Consider the following 25,708-nt stretch of genomic DNA (forward strand, 5'->3'; position numbering starts at 1 on the left):
GGACCATTTCCCATCCATCAGTGGGCTGCGTGCCCCTGCCCCAGTACCCCTCCCCTGTTGGCCTGTGAGAGCAGGAGCCCCCCCATGGTCCTGCCCATGCTGGTGTCCATCGGACAGTTCTGGATGGGGATGGCTGTGCACCTGTCTCACGTGGCAGTGTGTGTTCCTGGGGCCTGCGGTTGGAGATGCCCCAACATTCCCTGCAGTCCCTTCTTTTTTTTTTTTAAATTTATTTATTTATTATATTTTATTTTTGGCTGTGTTGGGTCTTCATTTCTGTGTGAGGGCTTTCTCCAGTTGCGGCGAGCGGGGGCCACTCTTCATCGCGGTGCGCGGGCCCCTCAGTGTCGCGGCCTCTCCCGTTGCGGAGCACAGGCTCCAGACGCGCAGGCTCAGTAGTTGTGGCTCGTGGGCCTAGTTGCTCTGCGGCATGTGGGATCCTCCCAGATCAGGGCTCGAACCCGTGTCCCCTGCATTGGCAGGCAGATTCTTAACCACTGCGCCACCAGGGAAGCCCCTTGCAGTCCCTTCTTACTGTAAGTGGGCTTAGGCCCATCTTATGGTTGACATTAAGACACTGTGACCCTGGGACTTCCCTGGTGGTGCAGTGGTTAAGAACCCGCCTGCCAGTGCAGGGGACACGGGTTCGAGCCCTGGTCCAGGAAGATCCCACATGCCGCGGAACAACTAAGCCCACGAGCCACAACTACTGAAGCCCACACGCCTAGAGACCGTGCTCCGCAGTGAGAGAAGCCACCGCAATGAAGAGTAGCCCCCGCTCTCCGCAACTAGAGAAAGCCTGTGCACAGCAACGAAGACCCAACACAGCCAAAAAAAAAAAAGACACTGTGATCCGGGCCAGAATTGGGCAAGATGTGTTCCCTGGGTGGGGGGATGGAGAAGGCCCCCATAGGGGAGGTAGGGATGCAGGCCTATATCCTCCAACATTTCAGAGGCATGCCTCCCTCAGGCTGGGTCAACTGTGGCGCCCACGGTGTCTGCCCAGAGCTCGACCAGGCTGGGCTACCTCTCTCCTCCCACCACCACCTCACGTGGGCCCCTTTTTGGGCCTGGTCCATGGTAATCGTATCTCAGCTTGTGTTCCCACCTGTAGCCAGCCATGGAAATGCTTTGTTTTATTGTCCTTTTAAACATTCAAATGGTTAAATTCAAAGTGAGCAATGCAGTGGCCCTTAGTGCCATCACAGTGCTGTGCAACCACCCCTTCTATCTAGTTCCATGACATTTTCATCACTCCAAAAGGAAACTCATTTAAGCACTTGCTCTGCATTTCTCCCTGTCTCCTGGTTTTTTAAAAGGTAAAATATGCACCTCATAGAAAATCAATACAGTACAGGAATATCCACAGGGGGAGGTCTTCCTCCCAGTCTGGTCTCGGGGGCCCACCGCTGTCAGCAGGGTCTGTGTGCACTTCAGGTAACCCACCTGTGCGCTCTCCCCACCCTGCTGCCTGTCACTTAACTGCATCTCAGGGGTCATCCACCTGCTTCCATCTCCTCAACAGCTGCCCAACTTTCTGTGGTGTGGATGGTCTGTAATTTAAGCACAAACAGGATCCTGTCTCTCCCCTGCTCAAACCCTCTTTATCTTTTGGGACTTCCCTGGTGGTCCAGCAGTTAAGACTCCATGCTCCCAATGCAGGGGTCCTGGGTTTGATCCCTGGTCAGGGAACTAGATCCCACATGCCACAACTAAAAGATTCCACATGCCACAACTAAAAGATTCCACACGCGGCAAAGAAGATCCCGCATGCCGCAACTAAGACCCGGAGCAAACAAACAAACAAATAAATAAATAAATAATATATTTTAAAACCCTCTTTATCTTTTAAAAAAAAAATTTATTTATTTAGTTTGTGCTAGGTCTTAGCTGCAGCACGTGGGCTCTTTAGTTTTAGTTGCGGCATGCAGAATCTAGTTCCCTGACCAGGTATTGAACCCGGGCCCCCTGCATTGGGAGCGTGGTCTCAGCCACTGGAACACCAGGAAAGTCCCTCTCTTCATCTTTTAAGCCCTCATTTAGAGATCACCCGCTGGGGGCCATCTGAGCTTTCCAGGCTCCTCCCTCCTTTGTAGCTGATTTGGCACTGGGACGTCATTGTCTGTGAGTCCAGCCCTCCCAGGTAGGGTAGGAGCTGTCTTCCTCAATCTTGTATCCTCAGAGCCTAGCTCAGTGCCCGCACATGGTAGATGCTCAATAAGTGCCAGACGAGTGGCTTAGAGTTGAAGGCTGACTGTTGGAGTGGAGGGAGGTCATACTGGCCTTCAGGGTGCTGAGCCCAGACCAAGGCCGATGGTGCCCACCAGGGCTGAGGATTCATCCAGTGCCCTTTCTGAGAACTTGCTCCCTGTGCCAGGCCCGGCGCCTGGCCCTGGTTTACTGTAAACCCATAGGATTCCCCCTTCCTTCCTCTCACTGGCCCGGGGAAGGAGTCACACACTGCCCCCTGGCAGTCGGGGCCGGCCCCTGGGCTCCCTGCCTGCTGCCAGTCTGGTTCTCAAAGAGTTTTAAGAATCAGTCAGGCTGGGAATTTCCTGACAGTCCAGTGGTAAAGCCTATGTGCTTCCACTGCAGGGGGTCCGGGTTTAATCCTTGGTCAGGGAACTAAGATCCCGCAAGCAGCTCTGCTTGGCCAAAAAAAAAAAAAAAAAAAGAGAGAGAATCAATCAGGCCCTTTCTCATCAGCCCACAGAGTTGGGGTCAGTGAGAAGTGGGGGGGCTGCTCCATCTCTGGGATCACCCCAGTCCTCCACCTCTTGCCTCTCTCAGGGCCTGACATCCAGCTGGAGCCACTCAGGAAAACACAGTTTCCCCTGCAGGACTGGCTGCCCCCAGCTGTGCCCCTGTCCTGCTTGTACATAGACATTTTTTATTTAAAAAAAACCTTGTATCTTTTTGTAAGCTCCAATTATTTTAATTATACCAAAAAGTCATTTTTATGCATCCCGCCCCTCCCCCCTCTGATATCGCAACTATATTTTTTGTTCCATCTCCTCCCAGCCTTGCCTGGACCACACTTAGCTCTTATCTAGTCAAGTCAAGAGAGCCTGGTGCCCTCTCTGAGCATCACACCCTATGGTGTGTCTTCATGGCTACTCGGAAGAATGGGACTGTCCGCTGGGAGAAGGCGCTCTGCCTGGACACCTTGTCTGCAGTTTCCTGATGTTCTTGATAAGACTGCCATGTCAGGCTGCAGGACTCTCTCCTTTCTTCTTTGAAATGGCTTCCTCAGGATTAGTTCATCTTTCTAATCATTTGAGGCCCTTTGTCACTTTATTCCTGGTCTCCATTCTCCCCAGCCATCTCCTCCTTCCCTGAGGTCTCTGCAAAGTGCCATTGGATTTCTCTCTCCCACCATCTTTCAGTCCAGACAGTGGGCCTGTTCATCCCCATTAGAACCCTCGGGGAAGTCGGGACCTCACCCCGCATCTCTCTATACCTCTCCCTATTGCGGTCTCTGCCTTGAGTCTCCTAAAGCCCCTCCTTCTTTATTCCTGGAAATTCCCACCTGCACAGTGACAGGCCAGGGGCTTGTGACACTGTGATTTCACTCCAGGGGCTGCATAACTGTGAGGGAGAAGGCAGAGGTGTGTGTCCCTGGCCATTCCCTTCCACATCCCCTGGCCCACCCCCTCCCTGGGCCCTGCCTGATTCTGGGAGGCCAAGGGGAAGGTGACCTGGGTCTCTCCTGTCCCTGTCACTGGTCACCAGACACTCCCTGAGCGCCTATGCAGGAAGCAGGAGGTGTAGTAAGCCGCACAGGCTAGGCTCAGCCTGTGGAGTTTGAGTTTCAATTCCACTACTCGCTAGCCGGCTAACCCTGGGCAAGGTACTAAACCTTTCTAGGCCTGTTTCGTCCACAAAATGAGGGTAATGGTTATATCTTCCTCAAAGGATCATTATGAGGATTAGATAATGCCCCCAAATGCTTAGAGGGACATCGAAGGATTCCAGGACCAGAGTGACTGGTCAGATGTACCAGTTAGGAAGCTCCCATGGTGACAAGGCGAGGAAGACTGGGCAGGCAGACCAGCTTGGAGGCTGTGAGAAGATCCAGGCCAGAAGTAAAGGCCTGCCTGAGGGGCAGCAGCAGCAGCAGCAGTGAGGCAGGGGCAGAGCTGAGAGCTGGGAAGCCACAGAATCTCGGGGCCTGGTGAGTAATGAAGAGGGAGCTGTGACTCGAAGGCTGCTGGTGTGGCAGTGGCTGATGGCTGTGCCTCTTGCCGGAAATGGAAACAACCAAGTGGAAGCTGGTGGTGATGCGGTGGGAGGTGAGCTCAGTTTGAGACATGCGGGTTTGAGGTGTCAGCAGCCCCACTGGAGACCCGCTGTGACTTCTCACACCAGAACTTGGGCAGAAAACTAGAGGACGGTGAGCAAAGCCGACCTGCCCTCTGAGCCTGAGAAGGGAACTGTCTCCCTGACCTCCCAGTCTCAGGACTTCAGCTGTGCTGGGGTTTGTGCGCTTTGCCACCACTGTGCTTTTGGCTGTGCAGTTTCCCGAGGGGGGCTGTCCTGCATCTCCTTTCCTTAGTCTGAATTCTGCCCCTGCATGCAGCCTCCCTGCCCCCCAGCCAGTGACAGCTCCCTGGTCTGGGCTCCCCGGGCCCTGGACCCTGAGTGCCTGTAATTATGGGGATTGGGCCTGGGGCAGACACTTGGGCATTCGCTTGCTCGGACAGCTTCAGGTCTGGAAAGGTGCAGGTGATCAGCCAGGGTAGGGCAGGGCAGGGGGAGCCCTGGGAACACCCGGGACCTGCAGTGAAGCTGAGGCTTCAGGGCTTGGGTCCGTCCTTGCTCCTCCTTGTGACTCCAGGAAGGAATGAGGGCGTCAGGGCAGATGGAGGTGAACTGGAAAGAGTGGGGTGTGGAGAAGTGGGCAGCAGGCCGCGGCAGCAGAGAGGCCCATTCAGACAGCTTGACGAATGTTCCTCAGCTTAGAGAAATGGTGGTCACCAGCAACCTTGGCAAGGGCAAGGAGCTGGGGAGGAGGTGGAGATGCTGAGTGAAGATTCCTCTTTCCAGAAGTTGGTCAGGTGGCAGAGGGTGGTGGGGAGGGCTCTAGCAGAATGGTGGCCTCCTCTCTTTTGAAACACGACAGACATGGCACTCTGAGGGCTGCAAGTTCAGAGGGGGGCAAACTCAGCCTCACTGAGAAGAGGCTGTGAGGGAGGTTCCTGTCGTGGAAGGTGGGTCTGAGAGTCCAGTGGGAGGGCCAGGCCAGGGGAGGTGACCCCACCACCCACATGGAGAAGGTTGATGACAGCTGCTGCTCAGGCTGTTCAGGGAGGGTGCTTTAATGCTGGGACAAGGGCTTGGGGCTCAAGGGAGACCCAGGACCAGATGGCAGCCACCCAGGGCTCCTGAAACGGACGGGACAAAAAGGCAAAGGGAACCAGAGCTGGTGGGCAGAGATAAGGCAGCCAGTTGGGGTGCCAGGATGGCCACATGGAATCATCAGGGTGGGGCCAGTCCCAGGCCAGGCTGCCTGCTGGGCTGAGAGGGAACCACTTACTGCTGCTCCAAAGATAAGGGCGGCCCTGCATTTGCAGGCTTTGTGTGGGAACAGGCAGGACAGGGACCCCAGAAGATGTAGAAACCCGAGGAAGACTTCACAGGTTGCAACACCGACAGGGCTTCAAACCAGTCATGCTTACATTTTGAGGGGCAGAGACAACCCCTCCAACTGTAGTCTGGGTCCCTGATGCAAAGGAGGGAACAGATACGGGGGAGGGGGCTCCTTTTCCTCGGAAGCCAGGGGAGAAATCAACAATTGCTGGGTCGGGGCCTGGTGGGTCTGGAAGAGTCTGGGGACGGTTTCAGCGGGGTGGGGGTGGGGGGCAACCGGGGACACAGGATTTCGGCTCCGCCTGCTTGGACTCTCAGATCACCCCAGGAAGTATGAGGACGTTCGGGGTAGACGGTAGTCCTGGGTCCCTGCGGGCTGGGCCGTGAGAACCCCCCGGCCAGCCTGCACACCGAGAACGCAAAAAAAAGCGACGCTCGGAAGCGAACACCGGATAGTGCCGCGCAGCCGCAGAAGAGGCGGGGCACCTCGAGCCCCGCCCCATATGCTAATATGGCGCGCCACCGCCCCGCCCCGGCCCGGGGACCGGAAGGGCCCAACGCCGCGGGGTTCGAGAGGCCAGCGGCGCCCGACAGCGCACCTGAGGAGGCCGAGGTGGGGCGGGGCGCAGGGGTCCAGGCCGGCAAGGCGACAGCACAGTGCGTGGGCAGTCAGCGGGCCGCTAGGGGGCGTCCCGGGGCCGTGACGCCCCCTACCGGCGCGAAGTGGTATGGCCCGCAGGGGCGGGGCCCGGGTCATGTGACGCGGCCACGGCCGCCATTTTGTTCTGCGGTGCTGGTATTTAGAGCGCAGCGGTTGACGGCCTGGATCGCTTGCCCAGCCGTCTGATTGCTCGCTTCGTACAGCTCGGTGCTCGCCGCGCCCGGCCCGACCTCGCTCCCGCCTCACCCGCAGACATGTCCGAGGCCAAGAGCGGCCCCGAGTACGCTTCCTTTTTCGCGGTCATGGGCGCCTCGGCCGCCATGGTCTTCAGCGGTGAGCGCCGTGGCAGGAGGGACCCGGGAGGCGGGGGGCGCGCGGGGCCCGTGCCTGCTGCTCGCCGGGGTTCAGCGTGTGACGTCACTCTGACGTAATTTCGAGCTGTTGGGGGTCCCGGGTCTCACGTGACTGCAGGCCTGGGCCAGGACCCTGAGGGCTGCAGGGGGCTGTCGGGTGTCTGGAGGGCAGGGCATGCGGGTTAGGCCCCGGTGTGGGTCCCAGGGTCTCCCGGGGGTCCCGGGCTGGCCCGCGGCCAGCCGGTCGTGTCGGTGCGGGGGTGGGGCGGCGGCGCCGCTGCCATCTTAGCCCCTGGAGAAGCGGGAGCGAGGCTGGGGTGGGGGTTCGCGGTCCTGCGTCTGCTCCGCACCCGCCCCCCCCATCCTGCGGCCAGGTGTGACGTCACACCTCGGAAAGATCCCCCGACACGGGGCCGACCCTGTCCGTGGGCGGCGGAGGTGGGGAATCCGGCCCTGGCGCTCCCCGCTGTGGTCCACAGCCTTCGCCCTTGTGGAGGCCTGGCCTGTCGGCGGGGGTCAGGTTGGTCTGCACCTAGTCAGGTGCTTCCAGTTAGGGCTTGTCGGTGTTTCCCAATACCCCTGTAGGCGGTGTGGGTTGGTTAGAAAAGCTGGGTTGAGAGGTTGGTCTTGAGAGCCGGCAGGGACCCAGAGGTGGGAGTGGAGTTGGGGGGTGGGGGTGGGTCAGACAGGCCGAGGGTGCAGTATGGATGTCTGGGAGACAGGCCAGCCTCAGCACTGCGTTTGCGGACGCTTGTCTGGGTGAGCGAGGTAGCATGCAGCCTCAGTGTTAAGGGGATTGGGGTTTTTTCCATAGAAGGAAGTCTTCAGTTCAGGCCTGAATGAATGAATGACCTTTTTCTCCTTCCCTGAGGCCTGGATTTGGGAGGGGCTGCCCTAGGAATGGAGAAGGGGCCTTGCAGGGTTTTTGATGGCACCTTGGTTTTGAAGTTGGGTCTTATCAGTACTGGGGTGTAAAATTCAATGAAAATTGGCCCTTCTGGGAGAAGAGCACTTGGGCCCGGCCAGGAATGTGGGACCCAGGGACGTGAGTCCTGCAGCCCCTGTGGACTGGTCTGGCCTGGTCTGGTCCAGGCCTTCTGAGGTAGGTCTGGTTTGGGCTTTGATGACTCGCCCTGCCCCACCCTGTGTGGTGGACTGGAGAGGCTCCCTATGCAGGTATGTGGAGGGATGAACTCTAAACACTCTCTGCTGACTGTAAACACTAGTGGGGTGGGGGCTTGGGGCCTCCCTCTGCCCAGGCAGGCCTGACTGCCGGTCACAAGCTGCTGAGTGGGCCCTGCCCTTCCCATCATGTGTGAGTAAGGGGTCATTTGTGGTGGTAGAAGTGGCCTGTACTTCCCCTTCTGTCCTAAGCGACGCCTACTATTTCCACATCTTCCAGAGCTGCCTGTTCTCCCGTGCCTCCCAGCAGGCTGATGTACCCCCTTTTCCCCCAGCCTTTTCTGCTTTTTGCCTCTGGAATGCCTTCAGGGCCAGTGCCTAGCCACTTGTGGGTTGTTGATTGTCTGTCATTGACTATTCAGCAATTCTCCATTGAGCTCCTACTATGTGCCAGGCACTGGGGGACATCGGTGAACAAAACAAGAACCCTGCCCATGTGGAACTTGAATTCTCGCTGAGTTTGCCCCTGAACCCTTTTTCCGTATCCAGCTCCTGGCCTCCTTCCGGTCACCAGGTGCCTCTCTTCCTGTCCTTCTAGAACTTACTTGGTACTTTTGAATGGAGCGTGACCAGCAGGTCTTTGGAAGTTACTGAGAACAGGGTATCACTGGTCCAGAGGTATTTTGCTTGCCTCAGGCTCCTGGGAATTGGGGCCACCCGTTCTGGTTGGCTCGTATGCAGCTCCACTCCTGCTCCCCTCCCTACATGGGGCTTGCTGTGGCCCTACAGTAGCCAGCTTCTTACTTGGTCAGTTGGGTCAGACTCTGACTTAATTTCTTTCTCTAGAACCTTTCTCCAGGGCCTGTCTTCGTCTACTTCCTTGTGCTTTCCTGAAAAGTTCTCAGGCCTCAGGTGTTGCTGCCAGGGTGAGTGCAAGCTCTGTCCGCTGCTCCTGGCCCAGATTGCCCCTGGCCTGCCTAGCATTTGGCTGACTGGTCTTCTTACGACTGAATGAGGTCCACTCCCTCTCCCAATCCCCATCACCCATTCCAGCTTCCCTTTTTTTCTTAACTTACGATCCAAGTCTTGTATATTCTTTCTTCATCATGTCTTCCACGGAGCCGTCAGTTGCTCCTTTTCCATATCTTCTGTGACTTCCTCCCTACCAGTGAGCCGCTGGTGTTTGGCGCTATGTTCACGGAACCGTGTGCTGATTCCTCTTTCTGTTCCCTGCTCCATCTGGAGCACCTTCAGGCTTGGACTCTGGAGCTGGCATCCAGGGTCTTCGCAGCCCAGCTGCCTGGGCCAGGCTGCTCTTCCCTCTTGATGGTCATCCTTGTTCCCTTTGTTCCTCTTGTGGCTTCCCCACCCCCAGGGGAAGCACAGCCACATGATCTCCATGCTGCACTCTACAGAGAAGGGCCCAGCTCACTTGCTGACTCTTGCCCGCTCCAGCCTTGCAGCAGGGCCCACTGCCTGGGGTGCTGGCTTCCCTGTAATGGGGTCTCACTCAGTGCCACCTATCAGTCTGTGCCCTCGTCCTTGAGTAATGAGCCCTGGTGCTGGCCTGGTGTGGTGCTGGGCCCGTAGTAGGAGGTCAAAAAATGCACTGTTGCTCCAGGAGCGGCTTGGTGAAGATTGGCACCTGAAGGCTGGATGTTGGGGGTGTGGAGGGGAGGCAGTGCAGGTCCTGCTGCCCCCACCGCTGCCTCCCTCCCTCCCTCCCTCTGCTCCCTATCTGGTGTCTCTGCTCTGTGTGGTCTGGAATCTTCTTCCTCTTGCCTCGCCTTTCTGTGACCACCTACTCACTATCAGTCCTCCACTCAGTTGTCACCTCCCTTGTGAAACCTTTCCCCAGACCTCCCCACTCTTCCTGGAATGTGTTGCCATGCTTGGAGGGGCTGCGTCTGTCTCTTCACCAGGCTCAGAGCCCTGGGAAGGCAGAGCCCCTCTGACCTCATCCCTGCTCTGCAATGAGCACAGATTAGTCATCTTTTGGCACCCCAAATAGGTGAGTCAAAGATGCACAGGAATGTCTGGGATTGTCCTGGCCCCTTCCATCTCTGACCCATGTCAGCATCTGCTCAAGCTGCACATTGGGAGCCTCGAGGGCGGCGACTGGAGTCAGAAGAGTTGCCTGGGCCCCTGTGGTTCTCTGTTGTGCTTGCAAACGTTTTTTCTAGGCTTGGAAGACAGGCCAGGAGAAGGGGGGCTTTCAGGAAGGCAGCCCACCCTGGGAAGAGGGAGGAGGGACAGTGGCAGGGGAGACAGGAGTCCTGCAGTGCCTAGAGCCCCCCCCCCCCCCCCCAATGACTGGAGGCCTCAGCACAAGCTAGGCTTCTCACAGGTCTGCAGGGGCCTTGGGGTCGGCCTGGGTGATGGCTTCACAGCCCACTGTCTGTCCTGTACCATCCTCTCTTTGACTTGCCCTTTCTCTGGTTGTTCAGAGAGGATTCTCCCCGAACTCAAGGGTCCTGGCCTGCTCTGTGGCTGAGGGTGCCGAGAGCTGCCTTTTCTGGCAGAGCATTCAGCCTGTTGACAGACACACTAGCTCTTGCTGCAGCGTGTCCCTGGGCTGGGAGTTGTGGGAAGTGCGGTGGGCAGGGTGGGGAGTGGGCGAACCTCTGGCCTGAGAGGACGAGAATTGCCAGGCCAGCTTCCCCTGACCCTGCACGGCAGTGGCTCTTCCAGCGTGTTGTCTCTGCACTTAGTCCCAGGGCTTGTGGGCTGACCCAGGCTCAACATCTGGGCTGTTGACATAGCTTGTGCTTTTCTAGGCCTTTCTTGACCTGGGAAAGTGCCTGGTGGGACAAAAGGTGCCCAGAATCTGCAAGGCTTCTGTGCCCAGCTGCCTGTTTCCCCACGTGACAGGGCAACCTGTCACAGCTTCACCTTTTAGGTCTGAGGCTCCATGGGAGCATGGGATCTATGCAGCAGGCATGGGGAGTGCTGGTGAGCCTGGGTTGGGATTTCACAGGAGAGCAGGAGCCCATACGGGCCAGACAGCCATGAGGGCATCTGGTGGAGGAACCCATACAGTGGGTTCCTTGAGTGCCCAGCTGTGGCCGTTCCTCTGAAGGCCACCTGCTCTTGGCCGAGTGCCACTTTCGTCTTGCCCCTTGCGGGTGATAACTTGCGTTGGCCTTCAAGTATGCCAAAAGCTGCCCCCAGGGTCCTGGCCACAGGTGCTCTGGGCTCACCTCATCTTCTCCCCCTCAGCCCTGGGTGCCGCCTATGGCACAGCCAAGAGTGGCACCGGCATCGCAGCCATGTCTGTCATGCGGCCGGAGCTGATCATGAAGTCCATCATCCCAGTGGTCATGGCCGGTATCATCGCAATCTATGGCCTGGTGGTGGCAGTCCTCATTGCCAACTCCTTGAATGATGGCATCAGTCTCTACAGGTGAGGCCTGGGTTGCTCTCCCTACACCCTGCCTGGGGTAAAGCCACTGTGCGGAGCCGGGAGGGGTCTTGGGTGGATGGCTGGTGACCCATGCCTGCTGCCTTCCCTGGCTGTTGGCTAACATCCATCCTGTGTACTCTCTCCCCCAGGAGTTTCCTTCAACTGGGCGCTGGCCTGAGCGTGGGCCTGAGTGGGCTGGCAGCTGGTTTTGCCATCGGCATCGTGGGGGACGCCGGCGTGCGGGGCACTGCCCAGCAGCCCCGGCTATTCGTGGGCATGATCCTGATCCTCATCTTCGCCGAGGTGCTCGGCCTCTACGGTCTCATCGTCGCCCTCATCCTCTCCACAAAGTAGCCCCTCCGGGCCCACCAGCCACAGAATATGATGTAAAGACCACCCCCTCCTCATTCCAGAACGAACAGCCTGACACACACGCACGGGGCATCTGCCTGCCAGTAGTTGGTCTTGTAAATGCGCAGTGTCCTAGTGCCCATCGTCTGTTGCCCCCAGCCTTGCCCCTGCCCGCCCCGTGCCGTGGACATCTGGGCCCACCACTCCCGGTCCAGGCCCCTGACCAGTGAGGATGCAGGCCTCTGGCCGCCCCCACCCATCTGCCCTAGAGTGCTCTGTGTATAAGGATGAATTAGAGTTGTCATTTTCTCTTCACTGGATGTTTATTTATAAAGATTTGACCTGTTCATACGTCTGTGGAGCAGCCCTCCGTCTCCCAACTCTATAGTAATCTTAGGTAGACTGTTGCGTTGTGCGGTTACCATTTGCCCTGAGACGCGTTGGATGGAACCACCTCCTGCAGCCCTGGCTGCCAGGGCCGTGGCGCAGTGTGTTGGGCCCACTGGGCCCTGGCGCCGAACCGTGTCCAATAAAGTTCTCGGATGTGACTGGATTCCTGGGTGTGGGTCGCTTGTTGGGGCCCCGGGCTCGCGGGTGGCGGGGCCGGGAAGGAGGGGCCGAGGGCCGGGCCACCCGGGAAGACGTTGCCGCGTCACTGTGGCCTGCGCTGGTCACGTGGGCGCCCGGATCACGTGGGCGCGCCTCAGTCAGCTGAGAGTCACGTGCGCCCGGCCAAGCTCTAGGCCGGAACTCGGGGCGGAATCCGGCGCCTCCCGCTCGGTTGGGCTCAGGATGCGCGGCGGGCAGGGCGCGGCGCGGGCCCCGGTGATCCAGTTCACCAACTGCCGCATCCTGCGGGGCCGGGCGCTGCTCAGGTGGGCGCGGGCCGGGGCCGGGGCTGCCTGGTGGGCTCCGGGGCCGGTGATGCGAACCTCCGCCCCGCTCTGTGCGCAGGGAGGATCTGTGGGTGCGAGGGGGCAGCATTCTGGACCCGGAGAAGCTGTTCTTTGAGGAGCGGCGCGTGGCTGACGAGCAGAGGGACTGCGGGGGCTGCATCCTAGCGCCCGGCTTCATCGACGTGCAGATCAACGGTGTGGTCTGGAGCCCGCGGGGCGGGGACCCAGAGGAGGAGCTCTGAGCATCGTGTGATCCCCTCTTGTCTGTACCGCAGGTGGGTTTGGCGTTGACTTTTCTCAGGCCACGGAGGACGTGGGTTCGGGAGTCGCCCTGGTGGCCCGGAGGATCCTGCCACACGGAGTCACCTCCTTCTGTCCCACATTGGTCACCTCGCCACCGGAGGTTTATCGCAAGGTGAGGTCAGGCTCCCAGCCTCAAGCGAAGGAGGTCCCAGGAGCACCCAGCCTCTTAATTTTCAAATCTGATCTCTTTCCCTCACGAACACCCCTTGGCCCTTGAGTCTGCCCTCACCTGCTGGCCTCCCTCCACCCGGGCCTGGGGGTCCCCTCCCCTGGGCTTTCTCATCCAGGTGTTCCTCCGCCTGGTGTGCCACTGCGGGTCTGACTGTCCCCATGGGCTTCCGCATTCGCTGCCTCAGCCACCTGCCATATGCCCTCCCCACCCTGCAATCTGGCCGCCTCCAGGCACCTCCTTGACTAAGGCTGCTGGGACTCTGTGATTGCCACGTCCTTAGTTGATCATGCCCCACCACCGATCTGTGGTATGCGGTGCCAGTGAACAGCTCTACAGAAAGAAGCTCCGTCGCCTGCCCCAGGCTTCCTCTGCTGCTCCCGCATGCACCACCACACTGTTCCAATTCTTTCTTATCTGCAAGTCTTGGGATTCAGTTGTCCACGGTCCATTTTTCCTTTAAGTTTTACTTTGTACGCAGCTTCTCCGGTTTTGCTCTTTGCCACGTTATGTTATTCGATCTTGTTTTCTCTGTATATTGTTCTGTTTCTCTGAATTTATGAATTGTAGCTGGCACACAACATACGTGTTTGCTCCTTAGTATTTACCCCTTTCTTTTTTTTTTTTTTATAAATTTATTTATTTATTTATTTATTTATTGGGTGTGTTGGGTCTTCGTTTCTGTGCGAGGGCTTTCTCTAGTTGTGGTGAACGGGGGCCACTCTTCATCGCGGTGCGCGGGCCTTCTCACTGTCGCGGCCTCTCTTGTTGGGGAGCACAGGCTCCAGACGCGCAGGCTCAGTAGTTGTGGCTCACGGGCCTAGTTGCTCCGCGGCATGTGGGATCTTCCCAGACGAGGGCTCGAACCCGTGTCCCCTGCATTGGCAGGCAGATTCTCAACCACTGTGCCACCAGGGAAGCCCTACCCCTTTTTTAAAAGCATGGGTATTCCTTTATTCGAGTACCATGGAGTCCTTGAGTTTGCGGAATTAACACGGTTACCTTTTAGTCTACCTTTTATGTTCTAGTTTTGTAGTTTTTCTCCAGAACAGGATCCATCCCAGGATCCCGGATTGTGTTGCCTGCTGTGGGGTCCCTTCCTGGGTGTGTGCAAACAGACTCAGAGCCGGGAGGCGGGGGAGGTTGGCTGTGGACCCGGGTTCGGTCCCGGCCCCCTGACTTCATGTATCGTCTGGGAGACTCGGGACAACGTTATTTGTTTCTGAGCCTCAGTTTTTTCAAACCTTAAGTAAGAATAATAACGGAATCCATCTCTTAGGGTTGGGCGCTCAGCACTATGCTTGGTTCATAGTATGCCCTTGGTAAATGTCAGCTATGGACATCTTTCTGGAAATTTCCCTGAGTCTCCCACGACAGAGTCAGGTGTCAAAAACCAATCTCGTTTTCCTGCTGCAAACTGGCCCCTGGTTCTGTGTTTTCTCTCTCAGTCATCAGGCTGTAATTTCCCTGCCCAGGATCCAGGAACATGCCTACCCTCTTGCCCCCGCTTCTTTCTCCTCCCCTCTCCTGGTCCCCAACAGTGAGGCTTAGTGACTCTTAACCCAGTCTCCCAACTGCTCTCCCAGCCCTGGGTCCTGCCAGAGTGGCCTTTCCCAGGTATCAGGCTCCGCACAACACTCATGTTTCCCCCAACCTCCTGCAGGGTGGACCAACCCTCCTGAGCATTCCTTCCCCACCTGCATTTCAGCCATTCGAGGCAGCTCCCTCTTCTGCCCCCAAGCTCTCTGCCTGGAAGGCCTCTGCCTCTCTCTGTCCACCCTGTGTAGCTCCTCTGCTGCGCACTGCCCATGCCGTGCTGTCACCCGCTGCCCCTGATTTCAAGCAGCACCTTCAAGCATCATGATATGAACTGTGGGGCTTCTTCCATAGGGGAAGGAGTTTTGGGCCAGTAGGGCTTCTGTCTTATGTTTTCTTTCTGGCACCCGTCACCCTTCATAAATGCTTACAGGATGAAAGCCTTGGGAGGCATAGAGTAAACTGATGTATGGTGGAAATCGTGGAGGGCTTTGAATATGAAAACTTTGATACCAGTATCGCGTTAGAAACTAGAGAACTGTTCACTTGGATGTCCCCACACACGCCCCCCCCCTTCGTTCTGCCCCACCTCCCTCCAGGGCCATTTCACAGTGGGCGGAAACGGATCGCTACTTTGTCAGAAGTTCTTCAGGTCCACTGAGACCAGCTGCTCTTTTTCGGGGGTCTCTTCCTCCAGTCTTGCCCTTTCCTACCCTTCCAGGAGGAGGGTCTGAGTGCGTTGTTCTCTGCTTCAGGTCCATTGTCTGCTGAGTCAACATCAGGCACCTCCTCAGGGTGGCAGCCAGGCCCTTTTCTCAGGCCCCACACGCCCTCTACACTTTCACCTTTTCCACTGCTTTCCTGCCTTGAACGTGCCTCATTCCCTTCATCTCCAGACTGTCTGTTCTGTCTACTCAGTGCTTTCTAGCATTCCCTTTTAAAACTCTATTCTAGAAAAACTCAGCCATTATTTCTTTTTTTAATTTTAATTTTCTAACCCTTTAGTGAACTTACATGTATCACACGGCTTGTTAGGAAAAACAGCAGCCCTTTGTTCCCACCAGTTCCTACCTAGAGGTAATCACTTTGAACTCAGCTGACCCTTGGAATTTGCCCCCATATCTCTAGAAAATGTGCTAGTACTCCTGCTTAACTTTTTGGTTTAGGGCAGCGTAAATGTTGCTTTCCACCAGGAAAGATAAGAGTTAGCTTTCTGTTAGCCCTTTGAGGCCCATCTCCTGCCCTTCCAGCCCCCCATCCTCCCCAGAGAGTCACACAAGTGCCTTTGCCCCTGGTGTCCAGATCCGGGCACAGTGTGGCTGCGCCGTCGGTGCCTGAGCTTTCCGGCCACCAAGCCCTGCTTCTGCCCCTTGCTCTGCCTGGACTGCGTGCCCTCCTCCTCCACCAGCCCTGCTTCCTGGGCCTGCAGCTCAGTGAGGCCAGGCTGGTCATCCTGTCTGGGTCCAGACCCTTTGGTGCGCAGCCCGCTGCGTCCTAGCTGCTGTCTGACGGGGCCACCTTGAGGGCCTTGGTGCCACGTGCCTGCCCCCTGCTTGGGAGCTGTCTCCCCGCCTCTAGGTCCTCTCAGGCAGGGCAGGCTTGCATCCCTGGGCACCTGTCATTTCTTGATGTGCTGTGCTTTCCCGTGGTTGGGGTCTTCGACCATCTTCTAACACCTGAGGGAAGGCCAGCAGGGGCTGGGCTCTGAACTCTGACCTCTGACCTTGACTGGGCTGTGACCTCTGGGTGCTGGGCCGTGGGGGGCAGGGCTTTAACAGCTGGTTCCCCCCAGGTCCTTCCTCAGATCCCCGTGAAGAGTGGTGGTCCCCATGGGGCAGGGGTCCTCGGTGAGTGGCTGACCCCTCTCCCCACCCCTACCTTGGGAGGCTCCTTGGGGACCTGTTGGCAGCCCCTTGCCTTCCAGATGCCCAACTGGGGAGGGAGGGCGGGCAGGCAAGAGAGGCCAGGGTGGGGGCTGCAGGGCAGGGGGCCTGCTGGAACCATACCCTCCCCTCCCCCCAGGGGTGCACCTGGAGGGCCCATTCATCAGCCGCGAGAAGCGGGGCGCACACCCCGAGGCCCACCTGCGTTCCTTTGAGGCCAACGCTTTCCAAGACTTGCTGGCCATCTATGGGGGCCTGGACAATGTCCGCATCGTGACACTGGCCCCTGAGTTGGGCCGCAGCCACGAGGTGATCCGGGCATTGACGGCCCTCGGCATCTGCGTGTCCCTAGGTAAGGGGGTGTGTCATCACCTTGGGGGCCGGCCCACCCGGGGTCCTGGGCTGGGTGCAGAGTCTGAGTCTGGGTCCCCGCAGGGCACTCAGTAGCTGACCTGGGCACTGCGGAGGAAGCCGTGCAGAGCGGGGCCACCTTCATCACCCACCTCTTCAACGCCATGCTGCCTGTGAGTGCCACCCCAGCTCCTGGCGGGAGGGTGCAGGGGTCCTGCTGTTGCTCAGCGCCCCCCGCCTGCCCCTGCCCAGTTCCACCACCGTGACCCAGGCATCGTGGGGCTCCTGACCAGTGATCGGCTGCCCCTGGGCCGCCACATCTTCTACGGGATGATTGCTGACGGCATACACACCAACCCTGCCGCCCTGCGCATCGCCCACCGGGCCCACCCCGAGGGTGAGCGGCCATACAGGGCGGGAGCCGGTAGGAAGACGAGGCCGGGCAGCTCCTGAGGCCCCTTCCCCTTGCAGGGCTGGTGCTGGTCACTGATGCTGTCCCTGCCCTGGGCTTGGGCAATGGCCGTCACACGCTGGGGCAGCAGGAGGTGGAGGTGGATGGGCTGACAGCCTACGTGGCAGGTGAGTGACCCCTGTCCCGAAGACTGCCGGAGTGAGGATAGCCTCTCAGCCCCTCTGGTGGGATATAAGAACCTGGGTGTCCCCTGCCGACCCACTGGGCCTTCGGGTGGCCCAATGTGCCTGGTGCCCTTGGCCTCCCCAGAACCTGCCCTCTCTGCTCTCAAGGCACCAACACACTGAGTGGCAGCATAGCCCCAATGGATACCTGCGTCCGGCATTTCCTGCAGGCCACAGGTTAGTGAGGCTGGGGTGCGTGTGCCGCGTGTGTGTGTGTGTGTGCGTGCGCGCACGCTGGGGCAGAGGCTACATCTGGGAGTGGCTGGAGGGAAGAGTGGGGACCACCAGGGCCTGTCTGTGTCTGGTGGGGTCCCCAGGGGATGGGCACTAGGAATGTGGCCAAGGTCCCGCCTGCAGGAGCTCATGGCAGAGGGAGAGGGCTGCGAGCAAGCGGATGGCTGGAACCCACAGTGACAGGCACTGAAACCACAGCACCCGAGGGCAGGGCCTTGGCCTGGGGCCTGTGGGACTGCAGGATTGGCAGGTGCAGAGCTGTGGAGGGCGGCGGGGTGGGGGCAGCACTCCAGGCTCCAGGGTTGGGCTGCTCGGGGGTCTCTCAAGGGGGTTGGCATGTTCTTGGGGAGGTGAGGAGGGTGTGTCTGGCAGAGGCTGTGGTGGGCCAGGCCCTGTGGGGCTCTTGGCAGTGCCTTGGGGCTGGGATGTCACGCAGGGGGCGGGGGTTAGGGGGCACCGTGGTCCAAGGTGCTGTTTGGAGCCGCAGGGAGACGAATTGGGAGGCACGGACAGCTGTGGCCTGGCTTGGGGGGTGAAGCAGGGGATGGAGAGAATTGGGGTACCCAGCAGTGTCCTCAGGTTGGGGGGAGGGGAGGGCCTCGTCACCCTGCTGTGGAGTCCTGGGGTGTGACCTTAGGATTTGGAGCTCTGGGGCTGGGGGAGAACCCTACTGGGTATCCTCTTCCTGCCACTTACCCATCCCAGCCCTGCAGGGACCTCACTGACAAAATGCTCTGGACCCAAATGCCTGCAGGCCCCTCCCCTTGGCTTCCAAGGAGAGCACCCCTCCAGGAAGCAGGACCCCAGGCATCATGAGGCCACCCAGGACTCGGTGCTCTGCCGCTGCGCCCCCACCCCCGGCCTTGCCTGCCCTGAAGTCAAATGGCAGAGCCAGCCAGAGGTTGGGGGTAGTCACCCATTTGTGCTCCCTGAGCAGGCTGCAGCGTGGAGTCTGCCCTGGAGGCTGCGTCCCTGCACCCTGCACAGCTGCTGGGCCTGGAGAAGCACAAGGGGACCCTGGACTTCGGAGCCGATGCAGGTCAGGGCCCAATGAGGGGCGGCCTGGGAGTTCCTGGGAGGCCCGGGACAGGGCCAGGGAGGCAGGTGGGCAGGAGGTGGGCTCTTCCCCTCGCCTAGGTGGCTTTGCCTGGCCAGCGGCCTCGGTCGGCCCCCCCTTTCCCATCCAGCAGGCCAGGCCTTCTGGCATCTGAGACGGGCCAGGCAAGGGTCTGCGGGAGCATTGTTGTCTGTTCTCTGCTGCCCGGAGTCTTGCTTCTGGGGCCTCAGTCTGTGATGGGCCGGGATGTCCTGCACAAGTCGTGTGCTGGGCCTTGGTTTCCCGCACCCGGGCCTTGGGGTGGGGACGGTGGCGGCCCTGCCCCTGCCTCTGCCTGCTTCTCACCACCCACCTCTGACCCAGACTTTGTGGTGCTCGACGACTCTCTCCACGTCCGGGCCACCTACATCTCGGGCGAGCTGGTGTGGCAGGCGGAAGAAGCCAGGCAGTGACTGAGGACTGCCGCTGGAGGGGATGCCCAGCCCCAGCTGGACACTGTCGGCTGGGCCATCGAGGAACTGGTCTCCAGAGAGTGGTGGGGGCCTCGGCCTGGAGGCGGCTGGCTTGGATAAACATGTGCCCCGTAGGGACTCGCCTGGTCTCTGAGTTTTTTGCTTCAAAGCGGGGCTTTTGCTGTTTCTGCCCTCACCCTGGTGGCTGTTGGCGGTGGTGGTTGGGGGTAGTGTTTGTGGCTCAGGGTTGGGAGTGGCCGGATTCCAGCTCCACCCTGCCCGTGGGGTTTATGGGGCTCAGTGGGGGCAGCAGGTCCCCTCTCTGTTAGACAGATGTGTTTGAGGCCTGCAGACCCACAGGCAGATGAGCTAGCTGAAAATGAATGGAGGGCAGGAGGGGGAAGCCATGGACTACAGGCTGGAAAGCCGGCAGGAAGGGGCTTGGGGAGTGATTGTGCGGCTTCAGTTTGCCTGTGGGGCTGAGCTAAAGGGTAGGTGCACCTTGGAATGTTTAACAGGAAAGAATGGATCAATGGTCATGGAGACAAGTTAGGGAACAGGCTGGGAGGAGCCGAAGACAGAAGGGGCCTCGGGTGGGCACTGAAAAGGTTTTGGGAGGCTGGTATGTGCGGGTGTCCTGTGGGTAGGTCTCTGTACCCTAGTTGGGTGGGCCGAGTGGAGGCCCAAGGCCACAGCGCTGGACCTGGACACGGCACCGGGCACTCCTCTCCGACCTTCAAGAGGAATCTGCACTGGCCTTGGGGCCCCTGGGCTGACCCCGGTCAACCTGCCCAACCAGAGTTCCCACTGCCTTGAGCCCTCAGGATAATTGAGGCACCATTTCTTTTGGCTTCTTTTCTGAACAGCTCTACCTCCTGACCCAACTCCTGAGTGGGTAAAATGATCCGCTTGTGCCCTGGTGTTTACACAGCTGTGGGTGACCCAGCCTGGTGCTGGTGGGCAGCTCGGGGGTCCTCGGTGTGTGTCCTGCACCTTGCCACTGTGTTTGTCCATTAGTGTCATCCTGCAGCCTCCGGTGTCCTCTCAGCCTTGGCAACAGTCCCCCCACATTGGGAGCACAGGCTCTTGGGCTCCCTGGGTAGGACAGCTTTTTTTTTTTAATCTCTGCATTTTAATTAATTTATTTTATTTATTTATTTTTGGCTGCACTGGGTCTTTGTTGCTGCACGCAGGCTTTTCTCTAGTTGCGGCGAGCGGGGATGATTCTTCTTTGCAGTGCGCGGGCTTCTCACTGCGGTGGCTTCTCTTGTTGCGGAGCACGGGCTCTAGGTGCGCGGGCTCAGTAGTTGTGGCTTTCCGGCTCTAGAGCGCAGGCTCAGTAGTTGTGGCGCACGGGCTTAGTTGCTCTGCGGCATGTGGGATCTTCCCGGACTAGGGCTCGAACCCATGTCCCCTGCATTGGCAGGCAGATTCTTAACCACTGTGCCACCAGGGAAGCCGGTTGCAGGTCCCAGCTGTGTTTGACGGTGAATAGGCTGGGAAGAACAACCATGTGATGCAGGCCTGAGGGATGGCCTGGGGTGGGGGCCACCTGCAGGAGCCCAATAGGGAGGAGACTTTACAGTGCCCACCAGTGCCAGGCCTCCTAGTGCTCTAGCATGTACTAGTACTCCTTCCTTCTGTCCACAATCCAAAGGGGGTTCCTGTTTGTCATCCTCATTTCTCAGCTGGGGAAACGGGGGCACCAAGTCCCAGAGCTGGTGAGCGCTGGGGTGGGGACGTGGCCTGGCCTGCCCAGCTGCCGGGCCTCTGTTAACCCTGCTACCATGCTGCCTCTCTGGGTGGAGAATCACAGAGGGGCTAGTTGAGATGGTGGTCAGCAAGAGTGACACCAGGGAAAGTGGGAGCGAATGCTGGGCTGGAAGCAAAGGGAACTGCCCCACAAAGGCCCAGTGCACAGGCTGTGTGTTGATGGAACACAGATGGCTGCTAGGGCTGGAGGAGGAGTTGACCTGGGGGCTGAAGTGGAACCACAGCGTGGGGAGCTGGGCCTTGCAGTTGGCCTGGGAGTTTGGATTTTATTTGAGGTGTGGGGGCAGCCACTGGAGTTTGTTTTGTAAAATATACGTAACATTCACCATTTTAACCATTTTTAAGTGCAAAGATCAGTGGCATTAAGTACATTCACATTGTTGTGCAACCATCACCATCATCATCTCCAGATCTCCCCAAAGTGGAACTGCACCAAGGACACTCTCACTCCCACCCCGCCTCCCCCAGCCCCGCACCCACCTCGCTTGCTTTGGTTCTGAGTTTGAGGCTGCTGGGTTTTAAACACAAGGATGCCCTGGCGTTTTAAGTGCTCCTTCCGGTTGCTGGGGGCGTGGCAGTAACAAGGAGACCCTGAGGGACTGGCTGTCGGGTGGCAGTGGGGCCAGAGACAAAGTACGGGGACAGGCTTGCTCTGGTGTGGGTGTGGACTGGGGGGGCGGGGGAGGTGACACCAGGTGTGTGTCTGAGTCACTGGTGGGTGCGGGCGACTTTCACTATTTGGAGAAACTGGAGTGGGATCCGGGGAGGGGACCTGGGGGCTCCCAGCTAATTCGTGGCTTGTTTGGGTGTGGGTGAGAGGACTCGAGGGCCCAGCGTTGGTAAGAGAGTCTCTGCAGGGAGGTGCTCGGCCCACGCGGCCACTGCGTCACGACTCCCCTGGGTGGGGGCGGGGGACACCTGGCTGCCGAGCCTGGGCTCTGCGAGGCTTCCACTGGACGCTTCTGGACTGTGCCGAGCGCCTGCGGTTCGAGTTGGAGTCTCGGCGCTGAGGTGTCCCTCCCGAAGCCTCGGGCTTGTCATCGGGATGACGGGTCTCCTAGGCCCCGAGCTCACCGGGCACCGTGGTGGGCCATTAATGCGCTCGGGGTCGCACGAGGATTCGTGCAGGGGTTCCGGGTGGTCCCGGCCGGAGAAGCTCGTTTGGGGGTTGGGGACCGACTTAAGGGCCACGCCGAACCGGGCTGTGTCCGAGAGGTGGGTCGTCCACCATGAACCTGGTCCAACCCGCTACGCCGCGCGCCAGGGCTAAGAGGACCTGCAGGTCCGGGAAGGGGTGCGGCATCCGCTGACTCGCTCGCCCTGTGCGGGGCTCCTTGCTGTGGGCGGGCTTCTGGCTCCGGCCAATCGGGGCCGCGCTGCGGAGAGCCGCGCCTCCGCCGAGCAATAGGGGTGCGCGGAGCCCTCTGACCCAGTTTAAGGGAGGCCCAGCGCCCAGACCCACCCGGCCCCGCCTCTCTGCGCCTCTTCCCTCTCCGTTCCATCGCCTGCCTATGGACCCCCCTGCACCACAACCCTCTTTTCCACGCCCCTCTGCGTCCCACTCCCCCACCGTTAACAGCTTGGTGTGGTTCTTTACAACGTGACCCTGGACTTGTTTCCACATTTATGTCTTTGTTTTACAACCTGGGATTGCACTGTTTTGTTTTTGTTTTGGCCCGCTGTGTGGCTTGTGGGATCTTAGTTCCCTGATCAGGGATCAAACCGACGCCCTCTGCAGTGGAAGCGCAGAGTCTTAACCACTGGGCTGCCAGGGAAGTCCTATGCACTTTTAATACTGCTCTGCCATTCACTATTTTTTTAAATTGAACAACGTGAAGTGGAGAGCTTCCCAGGTGGGGATGCGTGGATCTGTCTCACTGTTTTAACAAGGATGGATGTTCCTCTAAGATGCATGTTCCTTGACCTAATAACCAGATCCCACCATGGACCAGCTGGGTTCCTCCCCACCCACCCCAGCTGCCCTGGGGAGGATGGACCCTGGAGTGATGCACAGGGAACTCTGCGGATTCTGATGCTCAAGTGTATGTAGAAGGCTGAAGGGGGCCCTGCCTGGGCACTCCTTTGGGCCCTGTGGGTTCCTCCTCCATCCTGTGGCCACAGGAGGGCCACAGAAGGGCCACAGAAGGGTCTTCTGTATTAGTTTCTTAGTGCTGCTGGAACAAATTACCACAAACTTAGTGGTTTAAAAAGACATAAATTGGTTATTTTACAATTCTGAAGGTCAGAGTCAAAAATAAACCTCAATGGGCTAACATCGAGGTTGTGGCAGCTCTAGGGGAGAATCTGTTTTCTTACCTTTTCCAGCTGGTACATGCTGCTGGCATTCCTTGGCTCATGACCCCCTTCCATTGGCAAAGCCAGCAATGGCAGTCCAGTTTCTCACATTACATCACTCTGACCATGACTCTTTCTGTCTCTTCCATCTTTTAAGGACTCTTGTGATTATATTGGCCCTACCTGGATGATCCCCTGATTTTTAAAATTTATTTATTTATTTTATTTTTTGGCTGTGTCGCGTCTTAGTTGTGGCACGCATGCTCTTTGTTGCGGCAGGCTCTTCTTTGCAGCACGTGGGCTTAGTTGCCCTGCAGCATGTGGGATCCCAGTTCCCCGACCAGGGATTGAACCCGTGTTCCCTGCATTGGAAGGCGGATTCTTAACCACTGGACCACCAGGGAAGTCCCTAATCTCCTGATTTTAAGGTCAGCTCCCTAGCAACCTTAATTCCCCCTTTCCATGTAAGATAACATATTCACAGTTTGGGGGATTAGGATGTGGACATCTTTGGAAGCGCTGTTATTCTGTTATTCTCCCCACCATACCTTCTAGAGAGAAGGGCCTAGGCCAGGGCTCCGCACTGCCTGGGTCTAAAGGGGACACTACATTACTACCATCAGTGTATGAAGGTGCTAGTTGCCCTACATGCTTATCGACACTGGATGTTTTCAGTCTTTGGAATTTTGACCAATTTGGGGAGTCAACCCATTTTAAAGTTGGGGAAGCTGAGTTTCAGAGAGGGAAGCTTACTTGCCTGAGACCTCATGCAACTTTCCATTTCCAGACTTCCAGTCTAGGTTTTTTCCTCACATAGCATGATTCATATGGGAGGATATTTACCCAGGTGGCTAGGAAATCGTTGGCTGAATTTGGCATCTTTCATCCATCCACCAGCAGCCACGAGCAAACCTCAGGCATGGTGACCAGGGACTTAGTAGGCAGAGGCAGAGACCACGCCAATATCTTTTTTTTTTGGTTGCGTTGGGTCTTCGTTGCTGCACGTGGGCTTTCTCTGGTTGCAGTGAGCAGGGGCTACTCTTCCCTTGCGGTGCGCAGGCTTCTTATTGTGGTGGCTTCTTGTTGCGGAGCATGGGCTCTAGGTGCGTGGGCTTCAGTAGTTGCAGCACTCAGGCTCAGTAGTTATGGCACACGGGCTTGGTTGCTCTGCAGCATGGGGGATCTTCCTGGACCAGGGATCGAACCCATGTCTGCTGCATTGGCAGGCAGATTCTTAACCACTGCGCCACCAGGGAAGTCCCCCCCATTATCTTTTGAGAGTCCCCGTGTCTCTCCCTAACTGGATGCGTCCTAACTGGTCTCCCTACCTCCCCTTTTCCAGGTAGAGCACTTTCTTCCCAGGCTCACTAAACCTCCGGGGGTGCGGGCCTGGCCTGCTTCTCTTACCTTGTCTCTCCCTGCGTCCTAGCAGGATTGGAGTCCTGGCTCTGCCCTTGACCAGCTGTGGTGGCCAGCCTTGAAGATGGCCCCCAGCGATCCCACCTTCTGGAACTCACACCCTCCTGCAGTTCCTCCCGCATGGTACCAGGGGTACCCTGTGACCTACACACCGTGTCAGAAGTGATGCTATATCGCTTCCGAGATTAGGTTATAAAAGTCACTGCAGCTTCAATCTTGGGTGTTCTCTAGACTCATTCACTCTGGGGAAAGCCAGCTGCTGTGGCATGAAGACAGACAGCCCTGTGGAGGGGCCCCCATGATGAGGAACTGAGGCTTCCAGCAACAGCTGGGTGAATGGGTCATCTTGGAAGTGGATCCTCCAGCCTCAGTCGAGCCTTTCAATGACAGCCTGAGCTGACAACTTGCCCACAACCTCATGAGAGACCCTGAGACAGGACCATCTAGACAAACTGCTCCCGTATTCCTTATCCACAGGAACCATGAGATCATCAATGTGTGCTGATTTATGCCTCTAAGTTTTGAGATCATTTGTTGCACAGTACTAGATAATTAACACTAGCTGTGTGATGTTAGGCAGGTTCTGTAGCCTCTGAACCCCAGTTTCCTCCCTTGCGCCACGAGGGTTATAGAAGTGAGTGAAACATAGGAAACAGCACAGGCCAAGTGCAAGCACAGGGCCTGGTTTGCAACAAGTGCTCCACACACATGGGCCATGTGCTTAAAGCAGCCTCCCAGCCCCCTCCCAGGATGGTTACAGTCATCCTCCTGCCCCTCCCTGGGCGGAACATGACCTCACAACATCAGGCCGAGCCATTGCACTTTTGGCCTGAGGTCACTCTCAAGCCAGCCAGGGATAGAGGCTCTGGGCAAGGAAGGGACAGATCAGAGCCGTGGACCGTCCCTCCCCTTTCTCCAGCTGGGGCACCAATGAACTGTGCTGGGCCAGGTGAGTCCATCTCCCTTCCTGCCCACTGTCCTGGGATGGGCAGCCAAACCCAGCCCATAGAGGGGGTGCCCTGCCTCTCGCAAGGTGAGAGGAGTGGCCTGGTGTGGCTTGGGCTTTGCACGCTGGCTGCCTTTCGGGCCCCGTGAAGACTGAGAATTGTCCTTCGTTCTTCTTTCAGCTGCCCCTCCCTGCCCTGCCCCTGCTTCCTGCTCAGCTGACTTCTTCAGGGCCATGGCCTCCCCCTCTCCCGTCACCCCTTCCCCTGAAGCTGGCTGT

The 25,708-nt window shown here is 58.2% G+C and overlaps 2 protein-coding genes across 3 annotated transcripts; both read left to right on the plus strand.

Annotated features, from left to right (window-relative positions):
• The first annotated feature begins 6,360 nt into the window (after positions 1–6,360).
• Positions 6,361–12,032, plus strand: ATP6V0C (ATPase H+ transporting V0 subunit c). Its single transcript, XM_036825800.1, has 3 exons — positions 6,361–6,583; positions 10,945–11,128; positions 11,278–12,032. The coding sequence occupies exons 1-3, from the start codon at positions 6,505–6,507 to the stop codon at positions 11,480–11,482; spliced, it is 468 nt and encodes a 155-aa protein (XP_036681695.1). The 5' UTR covers positions 6,361–6,504; the 3' UTR covers positions 11,483–12,032.
• Positions 12,033–12,177: 145 nt separating this feature from the next.
• Positions 12,178–19,134, plus strand: AMDHD2 (amidohydrolase domain containing 2). 2 transcript variants are annotated; one of them, XM_036825799.1, is made up of 11 exons: positions 12,178–12,354; positions 12,434–12,570; positions 12,651–12,790; positions 16,176–16,230; positions 16,406–16,618; positions 16,711–16,790; positions 16,870–17,014; positions 17,089–17,196; positions 17,362–17,430; positions 18,425–18,526; positions 18,908–19,132. In XM_036825799.1, the coding sequence occupies exons 1-11, from the start codon at positions 12,272–12,274 to the stop codon at positions 18,994–18,996; spliced, it is 1,221 nt and encodes a 406-aa protein (XP_036681694.1). In that variant the 5' UTR covers positions 12,178–12,271; the 3' UTR covers positions 18,997–19,132. The 2 variants fall into 2 exon arrangements, with proteins under 2 accessions (XP_036681694.1, XP_036681693.1); XM_036825798.1 differs by having other exon boundaries at positions 12,181–12,354; positions 16,702–16,790; positions 18,908–19,134.
• The last annotated feature ends 6,574 nt before the right edge of the window (positions 19,135–25,708 follow it).

The sequence above is a fragment of the Balaenoptera musculus genome, chromosome 15 (genome assembly GCF_009873245.2).
Source record: "Balaenoptera musculus isolate JJ_BM4_2016_0621 chromosome 15, mBalMus1.pri.v3, whole genome shotgun sequence".
Classification (NCBI taxonomy): Eukaryota; Metazoa; Chordata; class Mammalia; order Artiodactyla; family Balaenopteridae; genus Balaenoptera; species Balaenoptera musculus.